The 14,142-nt window shown below is 36.3% G+C and overlaps 1 protein-coding gene across 1 annotated transcript in view; it reads left to right on the top strand.

Annotated features, from left to right (window-relative positions):
* The window catches only part of FMN2 (formin 2), a 402,560-nt gene that overhangs the window by 288,053 nt on the left and 100,365 nt on the right, over positions 1–14,142 (top strand). Inside the window, exon 14 of the mRNA XM_049867986.1 lies at positions 41–133. Within this exon, the coding sequence (XP_049723943.1) occupies positions 41–133 (93 nt within the window). The remainder of the gene's footprint in view (positions 1–40; positions 134–14,142) is intronic.

Here is a 14,142-nt window from a genome sequence, read left to right as displayed (position 1 = left end):
TGTGATGTTCTAAAAAAAGTCTGTCTCTCTCTAATTTCAGCCTGTGAGGTTGAAGCGGGCAAAGTGTACCAGGTATCCTCACAAGATCATATCCAGCCTTTCAAAGAAAACATGGAACAATTTATAATTCAAGGTAAATTCCAAAGACGTGTTGTGTTTTTCTTTTCTCAGCAGATAGGTGGAAGGCATTTTTTTTTTTCTTTTAAATACACATGGGTTTAAGAGAGATTATTTGGACATGACCAAAAACAGATTAAATTTAATCGTGAGTCACACAGTTGTGAGAGAATAAGTTCTCTAAACATGCTATTTCGTGCTCATAAATAATGCTCATTATTTATTATTTTTGTTTGCATGACAGGAACTACAATAGATATTGGTTAAAATTGTTCATAAAATTTTATGCTTTTTGTCTTAATTGGATATTCTTTTAACTATGTTTATGACCTCAGTTCAATATGGTATTTATTTGGTTTGTCGAAACACTGAACCAAAAGAACAAAGTATAGTGATGTTTTTTGGATCTTCAAAACATTATTTACCATTTTATAGAATACATTAATAACTCTGAATATTTAAGACTTTTTTTCCAGGGAGCTTAAAAGCATTATAAATATTATCTCATTGAGTTTTACTATAGTCCTCGGATACAAGCAGGGATAGAATAGTTCATAAAATACTTTTAAAAAGCAAGATTTTTTTTCAAGAGGAAAAAATCTATGAAAAGGCTTGCTGTTTGAAATAACTGAAACTTTTTACTACTCAAAACAGTTCAGCCATGGGATGTTGGACCCCTTCTTCAGATGACATTTGTGTCATGCCACGCACGCTCTGGCCAAGTTCTGCTGTTGCAGGAATTCTCCCAGAGACTGACAGGCCATGGGACTCAGGCCTGTGTAGCACTCGGAAGATGGTTCTATTTCTTTATTTTTTTACTAGTTGCCATCAAGTTGACCCCGATGCACAGTGACCCCATGTGTGTCGGAATAGAACTATGCTCCATAAATTTTCAGTGGCTGATTTTTTTGGACGTAGATTGCCCTTCTTCCGAAGTGCCTCTGGGTGGTGAATCTCCACACTTTCTGTTAACAGCCAAGCATGGTAACTGTTTGCACCACCCAAAGACTCCTTCTGTTGATCAGACTATGATTTTTATCGGTTGTTCAAGTGTCAGTCATGAAGTATTGTAATGAATGAGTCATACTGGCATTTGACGAAATTTTAAGCACAGCTTCTTTTTAGATGGGAAAATACTATTTAATCTTTTGAGATAATCATGAAGATTGAAACAAAACTGTTATTTTCAAAATCTCAGGTCATCACAAACTAAAGCATTTGGAAAATCTACCATATTTTTACCCAAATAACGCACGCATTATATATTTTCGCCAACTGCACAACCCCGCCCTGCTATTTTCATTAGTACACTACCACATATTGTATAAGTGGGTGCATTATTCATGTGGACACATTATTTGTGAAAAAAACATGGTACTCATTGATTCCCAAATTGTCTTTTGACTGAAATTCTTACTCCTTTGGTTACATATTAGAAGCCTTGTGAACTCACTCCAGTTTAGTGGTGAATAAGAATACATCTTGCTTTTTCAATCTAGTGGGATTTTGGAATTAATAATATGTAACTTTAGAAAACAATATGGGTAAAAGCATGGAATATTCTTTTTTTGCTCATGAGAAAAGGAAAGATAAAAAAACACTAATTGCCATCAAGTCCATTCCGACTCATGAAGGAAAAAAAAGGAGCCCTTAATTCTATGACTAATTCAAAAAAAGAAGTCAAGGAATTTGCTGGATTTCACATCTCAGATGTGAACAGTTGCCACTCATGTTATTGTTCACATTATATGTGATTTATTACATAATTTCTGTATCTATATTTTGTAGGCCCCCCAAAAAAACCTCACTGCCATTGAGTCAATTTTGACTCTCAGTGACCCTATAGAACAGAGTAGAACTGCCCCACAGAGTTTCCAGGGAGTGCCTGTGGATTCCAACTGCTGACCTTTTGGTTAGCAGTCATGACTCTTAACCACTGCACCACCAAGGCTTCCTGTTGTAGACCAGGCACTGAGAATTTTTTATGACTGCCTTTTAGTCATGATTTTGAATAAATAGAAAAATGTTCTACAACTCAGCTGGAATTTAAGAATCGTGCTTACAAGCCACACATGATATCTGTAGTAATCTTTTACAGTGATTCAAAGGACAGGTAGAGGACTTCAGGATTTGTCTAGTAATTCTCTCTAAGGGACACAGGATTGTCCCAGGCATACTACGCAGGTAAGTATATCTTCAAGAGTTTAATGATCCTCCAGGAATATCTTTTAACTCCCATAGGTAGGAAATTCAGATATTAACAATTCTTATACTTTCCATGTTACATGAAAACATCTGTAGATCAGTGTTCTGAGGGTAATAACCTGTGTATTCTTGTAGGTATGCAATCCTTTACCTATTTACCATTACGTTGAACAATCCCAGTTAAGTGAGTCTTTCTTCATGGTTCTTCTTCCAGCACTTTCAATTTACCTTTTTATTTCTTCTATAATTATTTACTTAAATTTTTATTACCTGCTATATATCCAGGGAGGAGCCTTGGTAGCACGGTGGTTAAGCGCGGGGCTGCTAATTGGAAGGTTAGCAGTTCAAACCCACCAGCAGCTCTCTTTGCAGAAGCAGAAAGATGTTTCATTCTGCTTCTGCAAAGTTCACAGCCTTGGAAACCCTATGGGACAGTTCTACTCCATCCTCTAGGCTTACCACGAGTCGGAATTAGCTCAGTTGCAACGGTATATACCCATGCACTCTCTTGGGTATTGAGTTGCAACAGTGAATAAGAAAAAGTGCCTGTTTTAATGGGCCTGATAGCCTACGTTATCTGGAAGACATAATAACAATATAACAACAGCACATCCTTTATAGAAAAATTATGTATATCGAAAGCTTGTCAAGTATATGGAAGAAAAACAAAATGTAGCTTTAAGCACAGCCACTCTTGAGTCTGTGTTCAGTGACATGTAGTGAAAACAGTGAATTTCAAAACGTAAGTTGTTTTTTTGTTAAATTTTTAAGAATGTAGCTTTTTTTTTTTTGGCCCTACGTTCCTTCTGGCTATCAGGGCAAAATTCTTGAATTAAATGTATAAGCTGAAGAAAATATATACCATCTTAGTACAAATAATATATGCCAAGTCTTTGTTCATAATTAAATTTCTCTCAATGATAAAATAGTATTCTTACATCAACATCTGTGCACATATTAACTTACATTGGTATATTCATGTTCATGTATCTAATCAAAGTTTTTTCAGTGTGTCCCTAAGTGTGAAATTTTAGAATCTCTCGCAAATCAAGAGTGTGTACCTAATACTGGCAAACATTTTATTGCGTTAGTCCCAGAATATAATATAAAACATCTCTTATCCTTGTAATTTAGCTATTTTGTTGACTATGGAACACACTCTAACAGTCTTTAGATTTCATCAAGCCCTACAACCTAGTGATCCACACACTTTTTTACTCCTTGTCTTCCCAGTCCTATCTAAACAGAGTTTTAATGGTATCTGCTTAAAGGACACCTTCTCCTTGGAAACTTTCCTCACTAAAATAGATTTAGGGAACTAAGCCCTAGTGCTGTAAGGCATTTATTGGTTATAATAAATTGGTTTGTTTCCTATATACTAGAATGGTGCTGTGTACCATCTCTGGGAAAATTGAGAATATACTTACTCAAATAATTTTCTTATCTCATTCTAGGCTTATATTCTTTATAATCTGTATCACTGTCTGAAAATGTTTTTGTTTTTGCCCAGCAATGGACATTCCATGAAGTGGGCAGCTTTGTCTTGCTTCTTGCTATATCCCTATCCCCGTATAACAAGGCCTAGCACAAAGTAGGGACTCTTGCCCTTTTGTCTTGCTCATAAGGCAAAAGCCCAGCACTCATTAAGCCTATCTCTTTGCTTTTTCTATATTTGCACCAGAGCAACTGAATAGTTCCTGGCCATGGGGGGTAGCAGCAGTGGAAAGAGGAAATCTCACAACTGTGCTGACTGGCGTCAGTATAAATTCATGACCACAAACCTCCTATTGGAACTGATTTCTACTTAGCAATGCTACAAGAGTTCCTTTGCAAATTTAGCTTTCTCAGTTTCTGACATTAGTTCATGTCATGGATTGAATTATGCGCCCCCCCCAAAATGTGTTTGTTAATTTAGCTGAGCCGTGATTCCCAGTATTGTGTGATCGTCTACCATTTTGTCATCTGATGTGATTTTCCTATAAACCCTGGTAGCGTAGTGGTCAAGTGCTACAGCTGCTAAACAAAAAGTTGGCAGTTTGAATCCACCAGGTGCTCCTTGGAAACTCTGTGAGGCAGTTCTACTCTGTCCTATAGGGTTGCTATGAGTTGGAATCCACTCTGTGGCAATGGGTTTGGGTTTTTGGTTGTTGTTGTTGTTGTTTTGTAAATCCTGCCCCTATGATGTTAATGAGGGAGGATGATCAGCAGTTGTGTTAGTGAGGCAGGACTCAATCTACAAGATTGGATTATGTCTTGAGGCAATCTTTTTTGAGATATAAAATAGAGAAGCAAGCAGAGAGACAGGGGGACCTCATACCACCAAAAAAGCAGTGCCAGGAGCAGAGCACGTCCTTTGGACCCAAGGTCCCTGTGTAGAGAAGCACATAGCCTGGGGGAAGATTGATGAGAAGGCCAACAGAGAGAGAAAACCTTCGCCTGGAGCTGACACCCCGAATTTGGAGTTATAGCCTACTTCACTGTGAGGAAATAAACTTCTCTTTGTTAAAAAAAAAAAAAAAAAAAAAATTTGTTTTTGTTTTTTTGTTAAAGCCATCCACTTGTGGCATTTCTGTTATAGCAGCACTAGATGACCAAGACGGTTCATATCATCTCCTCTCTTCTCATATCTCTACATCCTTCTGCTCTCACTCCTGACTCTAATGATAACCTCACCTCATATTTCAATGAGAAAATAGTCACTATTATAAAGAAGATCCCACACCTGCCCCGCACCACATCTAAACCAACAGCATCTGTACCCATATTTTCTTCCATATCTTCCACTACAAAGGAACAAACACTCTGCTCCCATCAAAGGCAGACCCTCCCATGAGTACTTTAGATCTGATACTTCTCTTTTTGAATCTACTCTTGTAGTCACCTTCCACCTTCCACCCACCTCAGTCATACATGTTCCTTCTCAACTTGATCTCAACAGCATTCAGATGTACTTTATATTACATAGTATCAAACTATAGGAAAGGTACTAAATATGTATCTGTTGAGAGGGTAATTCTTTAATGTCTGTAATATTTGATTATTGAGAGACAAATAGGATTTTAACAGTTAAATGATTTGGGGGTGAAGAATCTAAGTTAAAGAGAGAAAAAATAGATTCAAAAGTGCAGACATATGAGAGAGTTGGTAGTTGTATTTTGGGGAGAAGGGGAAGTAAGTGATAAGGCCAGACAGCTGGGCGAGGGCCAGGCCATGTGGGGTCATATATTCCTGGCTGAGGAACTTGGGCTTCGTCCTGAAGTATGGGGAGCAAAGGTTTAAAGATTTAAGACAGGTAAATATGGCCATGATGTAGGAGGGTTAAATGGAGGCAAGTCAGACTAAACATAAAAAAAAAAAAAAAAAAAATAGGAGATCATTTATAAAGTTGTTGTGATACATTGTTAAAAAAAAATGATGCCTTGTACTAAGAAAGTAGTGATAGTGCTAAAGAAGAGAAGATAGATTTGAAGGTTAATAATAACATAGAACAAAAATGACGTGGTGATTAAATGGCTATAGGTATGATGGATAAGTAAGAAGGAATAATGTCCAGATTTCATGTTTGAGTAGCTAGGGGGATCGTGGTACTAACAGTGGAGATAGAGAATATAATATAGGAACAATGTGAATGGAGAGCATGATGACCTGTAAGCGTACACAGAAGTGGAAATATACAGTAAGCAGGTAGAGATATGAGTTGGTGTTAGGAGCAAGGTTTGAGATTGAGGATCAAGCATAGTAAGTAAGGTGGTAATTGAAGCGGATGTGATCACCAAGGAAGATAAGTAAAGAGTAAAGCCAATACAGAATTCTAGAAAACAATGCTTATAAGGATAGAGAGAAGAAGAGAAACCCCTCACAGGTTTTAGTAGTCAAATAGGTAGGAGGAGAAACTAGGGAGGTTGTTGTGATGGAAGTCAAAACTGGGGAGAGTTTCAGGAAAGAGGGAATGATCGTAATGTTATGTGTTCAAAGGAACCAATTAATTAGAATTGCAGATACAAAGTTGGAGGTCATTGATCACTTGGATGGAACATTTTTCTTGCGTTGACGTGGACAGGAACCAATTTGGGTACAACTCTGCAACAATTTGAAAGTTGTGAGAAAACTTGAGGTATGAACGTTTGGCTGAAGTTACTACTATTTAATTTATGACAATACATGTGATGATGTTATTCTCATGAGCATGTTTTGAAGAAAACTGATTGTTAATCACTGGATGGTTATCGAGCATATATTTGCAGTGTCTGTTAATTTTTTTTTTTTTTTTTTTAAAGAAGTAGATAGCAGGAGATAGGAAAGATGAAGCAAAGGAGATCACTGGTGAACCTCATACCTTGCCAATGTTTCTTTCAGAATCGAGCAAACCTGATCTTTTGTTTCCACCTCTTGCTTTTTTGAACTCGTTATATTTTGAACAAACTGTGCATATGAAAACCCTATTATTGTCAAGCTATAAAATGGTCCTTAGACCTTGTATTGCCTTTATATCTTTTCCTGTTGAGGTCACTGGGAAAGAAATAGGAGCCTAAATCTGTTTTGTTGGCCTTCACAGCCAATTTAGTCATGTGATATATTTTGATAAAAGTACATATTAAAATTGAAGCTCAACTGTTTTTGGAGTTAATGGAAAATTAAAAAAAAAAAAAAAAGTTTCTCTCCATGCTATGCAATGAAGTCCTCCCTATGATTTCATAAATTAAAAATAACTAATGGGATTTTTCATAACCCTGTTCTTCATACCTCCACCCCCTCTTTTCCAAAACGCTTCTTCCTTAAACTAAGCACAGTAAAGCGTAGCTAAACTAGAGAAATAGAACTGAGAAGGAAATGAATAAATCTGTAATCACATGGTTATAATTAAAAGCGTGTTGAAACCTCAGCCCTTAAATATACAATCTTTAGTACTGGTAATACTATCCTTGAGAATGAAGAGATGGTGAAAGCAGTGGGTATGAACTGTGCCAGAGACTAAGAGGTCTACTGGAAGTGAGTCTCTTCTATCACAAATGCTCTGCATGGCACATTATAAGCAGTGTTCTGTATCACAGTGAGCATGTTCGGTGTTCTATTATTTTCTGAAAATAGTCATATGCGAACTTTCCTTCAGTAGTGAAAAAAATAAGATGGATTTTATTTTTTTAAGTAAAAGTGTTAAAAAGGACTAAGGTGGGCCTGACGTAAGCCATGGTATTTTCAACCACCTCATATGCATGCAAAAGCTGGACAATAAATAAGGAAGACCGAAGAATTGATGCCTTTGTGTTATGATGTTGGTGAAGAATATTGAATATACCATGGACTGGCAGAAGAACAGACAAATCTGTCTTGGAAGAAGTACAGCCAAGAATGCTCCTTAGAAGCAAGAATGGTGAGACCTCATCTTACGTACTCTGTACATGTTATTAGGAGGGAGCAGTTCCTGGAGAAGGGCATCATGCTTGGTAAAGTAGAGAGTCAGTGAAAAAGAGGAAGAACCTTGAAGAGATGGATTGACACAGTGGCTGCAACAATGACCTCAAGCGTAGCAATGACTATGAGTATGGCACAGAACTGGGCAGTGTTTTATTCTGTTGTACGTGGAGTTGCTGTGAGTCAGAGCTGACTTGGTGGCACCTAACAGCAACAACCACGACAACAATCTTTTCATAAATGATTTAAAATGAAAGAAGAAGCATTATCTCTGAGGCAAAGAACTGTTTGCTAGATAACTGACAAAACTCCTTTTGTATTCCACATGATTTTAGCCTCATAGCTGTTTAGGACAGGCATTATAGCCTTTAGTATTCCCATTTTACAGATGAGGAAACAAGGGCTGAGGGTTTAGTACTTGACTAAAATCACACAATAAACAGTGAAGTGATGCTGGAAACAAGGTCTTTTATAAGAAGCCAGAGCTATATCATAATTTATATTATAATGTATCAAGGAGCACAGAGAAGTGGTGGATATGGAAGTCTTATATGTAAGTTGATAGAAACCATAAATGCAGATGAAATCCAATGTAAGGTCTTCAGTTAAACTCAGAAGTCACTGATAGGACTGGGAAATTGGAACACTTCTCTGTTAATGCACTGTACGTGCTGACACCATGCACCATGTAGACAAAGACACTATCACTCCTAATTTGGGAACCATGAATTTGAAGTGATTCTTCTGTAAAAAAGAATAGTTTACAGTACCACTTCTGTCTGAGAGTTCAATTTCCAACAGCCACAATCATTCACTCATTATATGATTGTGAATGAGAAATGATCAAAGAGCCTCTAAGGAAAGATAGGGAATAGATTCCATATAGGAGTTCCTAACAACTACCTTCTTAATATTTCTACTTGAGTGCTGCCGTAGACCCCTCATACTAAAGATCCCCAAATTGTGCTTCATGCTGTATCTTCAGCACCTATTACCTAATAGACTCCCAATATTTAGTTCATTTTTTTAAATAAATATTTATTAAAATTTTTTTAATAAATATTTTTATTTATTTAGTTTATAGACGAATGAATGAATATCAGTTTCACTCAAGTTCCTCAGTTCCTCTGCCCCCTTCTTTCTTTGCTATTATTGTGAATGGTGCAACTACCCATTTGGTTGCCCAAGGGAGAAACGTTGATTTTGTTCACTCATTTTAATGAATGAGTGAACAAAACAATATTTAAGTAATACATGTAACTGTTATAAAAATCAGGATATATAATAAAATGTAAGTCTTCTTACTGTTAGTTTACTGTATTTTAATTACATCCACCACTCATCTGTTACTTTGTTGTACTGAAGTGACTTGTGTGTTGCTGTAAGCTATGCCACCAGTATTTTACATACCAGCAGGGTCACCCATGGTGGACAAGTTTCAGTGGAGCTTCCAGAGTAAGACAGACTAGGAAGAAGGACCTCGTAGTCTACTTCTGAAAAAATGGCTGGTGAAAACCTTAAGAGTAACAGCGGAACATTGTCTGATATAGTGCTGGAAGATGAGCCCTTCAGATTGGAAGGCACTCAAAAGACGATTGGGGAAGAGCTGTCTCCTCAAAGTAGTTGTTGTTGTGTGCCATCGAGTTAATTCTCACTCATATTGACCCGATATGATAGAGTAGAACTGCCCCATAGGGTTTCCAAGGCGGCTGGTGGATTTGAACCACCAGCCTTTTGGTTAGCAGCCTAACTCTTAACCACTACACCACTGGAGGCCCAAAGTAGAGTCGAGTTTAATGACGTGGATGGAGTCAAGCTTTCAGGACCTTTACGTACTGATGTGGCATGACTCAAAATGAGAAGAAACAGCTGCAAACATCCATTAATAATTGGAACTTGAAATGTAAGAAGTATGAATCTAGAAAAATTGGAAGTCATCAAAAATGAAATAGAATGCATAAAGATCAATATTCTAGGCATTAATGAGCTGAAATGGACCAGTATTGGCCATTTTGAATCAGACAGTCATATGCTCTCCTATTCCATGAATGACAAATTGAAGAAGAATGGCATCGCATTCATTGCCAAAAAGAACACTTCAAGATTTGTCCTGAAGTACAGCACTGTCAGTGATAGGATAATATCCATCAGCCTACAAGGGCAACCAGTTAATACAACTGTTACTCAAATTTACGCACCAATCACTAATGCCAAAGATGAGAAAATTGAAGATTTTTACCAACTTCTGCAGTCTGAAATCGATCAAACATGCAATCAAGATGCATTGATAATTACTTGTGATTGAAATGAGAAAGTTAGAAACAAAGAATAATCAGTAGTTGGAAAATACGGCCTTGGTGATAGAACCAATACTGGAGATCACATGATAGAATTTTGCAAGACTACCACCTATTCATTGCAAATACCTTTTTTCAACAACATTAACAGCGACTGTATAAGCAGACTTTACCAAGTAGAATACACAGGAGTCAAATCTACTACATCTGTAGAAAGAGACAATGGAAAAGCTCAATGTCGTCAGTGAGAACAAGGCCAGAGGCCAACTGTGAAACAGACCATCAATTGCTCATAGGCAAGTTCAAGTTGAAGCTGAAGAAAATGAAAACAAGTCCACAAGAGCCAAAATATGACCTTAAGAGTATTCCACCTGAATTTGGAAACCATCTCAAGAATAGATTTGACGCTTTGTACACTAATGACTGAAGACCAGACAAGTTGTGGAATGACATCAAGGACAACATACATGAAAAAAGCAAGAGATCATTAAAAAGACAGGAAAAAAAAAAGAGAAAACCAAAATGAATGTCAGATGAGACTCTGAAACTGGCTCTTGAAGGTAGGAAAGCAATAAAGAGATGATGAAGTAAAGAACTGAACAGAAGATTTCAAAGGGTGGCTGGAGAAGACAAAGTATTATAATGAAATGTGCAAAGACCTGGAGTTAGAAAACCGAAAGGGAAGAACACGCTGAGCATTTCTAAAACTGAAAAAGCTGAAGGAAAAATTCAAGCTTCGAGTTGCAATTTTGAAGGATTTTGTGGACAAAATATTGAATGGCTCAGGAAGCATTAAAAGAAGATGGAAGGAATACATAGAGTACCAAAAAGAACTGATTGATGTTCAACAATTTCAGCAGGTAGCATATGATAAAAAAAAAAAAAACTAATGGTATTGAAGGAAGAAGTCCAAGCTACACTGAAGGCACTGGTGAGAAGCAAGGCTCCAGGAATTGACAGAATCCCAGTTGAGATGTTTCAGTGCTGAAGGCACTCACTTATCTGTGCCAAGAAGTTTGGAAGACAGCTACCTGTCCATCTGCCTGGAAGAGGTCCATATTGGTGCCCATTCCAATGAAAGCTAATGCAGCAGAAGGTAGAAATTATCAAACAATATCATTGATATCACACACAAGTAAAATTATGCTGAAAATCATTCAAAAATGGTTGCGACAGTATGTTGACAGAGAACTGCCAGAAACTCAAGCCGATTTCAGAAGAGGATGTGGAATGAGGGATATCATTGCTGATGTCAGATGGATCTAGGTTGAAAGCAGAGAATACCAGAAAGATGTTTACCTGCGTTTTATTGACTGTGCAAAGGCAGTCAACTGCATGGATCATAACAGATTATGGATAACGTTGGGAAGAGTCAGATGTCTGGAACACTTATTTGTGCTCATGCAGAACCTGCACGTAGCCCAAAAGGCAGTCATTAAAACCAGGGGCAAGAGGATACTGCGTGGTTTAAAGTCAGGAAAGGTATGCGTCAGGGTTGTATCCTTTTACCATATTTATTTAGTCTGTATGCTGAGCAAATAATCTGAGAAGGTGGACTATATATATGCATATATATGTACGTGTATATATATATACATACATTTGTATTTGTGTATTTTTAATACGTGGTTACATACTCTACATATTCTGCCCCATGCTTTTTAAATTTTTATTAAATATTTTATATATTTTTATGTTTTATATTTATGTTGCATTTTTTTAATACAACAAAATATTACATGTTTTAATTCATTTTATGCTTATACAAAAATATAACAGTTTATTACTTTTAGAGTTTATCATATGACATATTTGAGATACATGTTTATGCATATATGTATACCACATAAATATGGCTGTATTTTATATATGTGTATATATTATAACCTAAATGAGATCTAAAGGATAATAATGACATGAACAACCACACCCACCCATCTCAAGGAACTGAACATGATCAATATCTTTAACTGTTTTCTTTGTCTTTCCCCAGTCTTATGCCTGTGTTGCCTTCAGAGATGCTCACTGTTCTCAAATGTGTAATTATTATTTCCTTCCTTTTTCTCTATAGTTTGCCAAAAATGTAAATTGTAGCCAATGTATTGTTTCGTTTTGCAAGTTTATGGACTTCGTGTAAGCAAAATTATAAGTTTGCTCTTCTGCGACCTGTCTTTTTTTCCTCCACTGAACATTGTTTTTGAGAGTCTTCCAGGTTTACACTTAATGGCTCTATTTCATTAGTTTTGATTCCACTGTAGAAATGTAACACACCCTAATTTGTCTATCCTCCTTTCCTTTTTTGGGCTGTGACCAACAATGCTTATATGATCATGATTCCTGGTATACAAGTGTATAGTGTCTTTGTGATATGAACCCGGGAGTAAATTTCCTGGGTCACAGGGTAGATGAATATTTAGTCTCTGAGATAAAGCCAAATTATTTTTAAAAAGTGATTAGTTTCAATCTACACTTTCACCATCAGAGTTCCAATTGTGTCGAATCCTTGCCAGCCTTTGGTTCTTAGACAATTTTTCACCCAGCCTAGTGTGTTTAAAATGGTATTGCATTGAGGTTTTAATTTGCATTTTCCTGATTGGCTAGGAGAAGTAGTGTATTTTCACATGTTTACAGCTGTTTCTTCTTCTGTAAAGTTCTTTTTTGTGTTTTTGACCATTTTTCTATTATGTATCGGTCTTGTACTTTTTTAATTATCAGAAATTATTTATATATTTGGGATATTAAAACATTGTTAGCTCCACTTTGGAGCTTGCCTTTTCACTTTTTTATGCTGTCTGTTAATGAACAGAAATTCTTTAATTCAGAGTAGGAATCTTTTTCACTTCCGGTATGTAATTTTTGCCCTATTTAAGAAATCCTTCCCTACTACAAGCTTATAAACATATTGCCCTATATTTTCCTGTAAAGATTTCAGTTTTGCTTTCACATTTTAATCTTTCGAGCTACCGGCAATTCATTTTCATGTATGGTGTGAGATCGGAATCAAATTTAAATTTTTACCATATAAATAATGTTATAACATAGTACCATAATAACATTATTATTTTTTTTTTTAAATAATGTTATTATGGTACTATGTTATATATAAGCCACCTTTACTGAAATGCGGTGCCACCTCGGACATACACAAATTCTCCACATACGTATGTGCGCTTTTCCTGGGCTCTCTATTCTGTTGCATGGGATGGGAGGAGTGGAAATGTCATACTGTGCAGGAGCATCGTTAAAGATAGGGGAGGATTTGTTTTGGTCATCTTTGTAAAGAAAGTACCACAAGTTAATTGAAGGCTTTTTCTCAATGAGTTTTCCCTTCTACTATTATGGAAATTATATTCTCTATTTTTATTCTTTTAATGCATACCTTTGATATTTTAACATAAGTGTTTAACAAAGTCGAAGGTCACTATTCTTACCTCCCTCCAAACAATACATGTCCTTAAAAAGCTTTAACTCTAACTTCACCCACATATACAGTGAAACCTATGAGAGCTAGAACTCAATGGGACTGCCTTGTTTCTCTGAGTCTCACAAATTTTCTACCTTTTACAGGGTGCAGCAGCCTTACCGCTTTTCTATCGTTCTCTATTAAGAATCCTACCTCATAAACACCAGAAAGTTGTTCTTTTTTTATTTTATAGGACTGAAAAAGAAACTAAACCATTTTTTATGATTTTTATGTTTATTCAAAGTATGTACAGATATGTGTATATACTATTCAAACAAAGATGGGTAAAATGCACTTTTTAATAAAAACCTCTAATATCAACTAGTTTGTTTTGGTTTTTTGATGAAGTTGTGGAAACAATTTTCTAAGTCTATAGCCTTATCAAAAAAACTTTTGGTCTCCCTTAATTTTTCCAAATTCCTTCAAAAGCCTTTATAGAATAGAAAACTTGTATTTGACTTAAAGGCTTAGGCTCTTCTAATGGTAGGTCTTCATCATTGCTGTCTTTAGATCTCAAATCCGCACTTTCTGGCAGGTTATGTTGTCCATTTCTGTGGCAATTTCTTTGTCAATATCAGTGTAAGAAGGAGCACTGACCCTATTTTCTGAAACACCACCATAAATATCCTTTATTACATCCTGAAGCTG

This window comes from Elephas maximus, chromosome 24 (genome assembly GCF_024166365.1).
Source record: "Elephas maximus indicus isolate mEleMax1 chromosome 24, mEleMax1 primary haplotype, whole genome shotgun sequence".
NCBI classification, from domain to species: Eukaryota; Metazoa; Chordata; class Mammalia; order Proboscidea; family Elephantidae; genus Elephas; species Elephas maximus.
The sequence above is the reverse complement of the archived record's forward strand: the minus strand, read 5'-3'. Positions and strand labels throughout refer to the sequence as shown.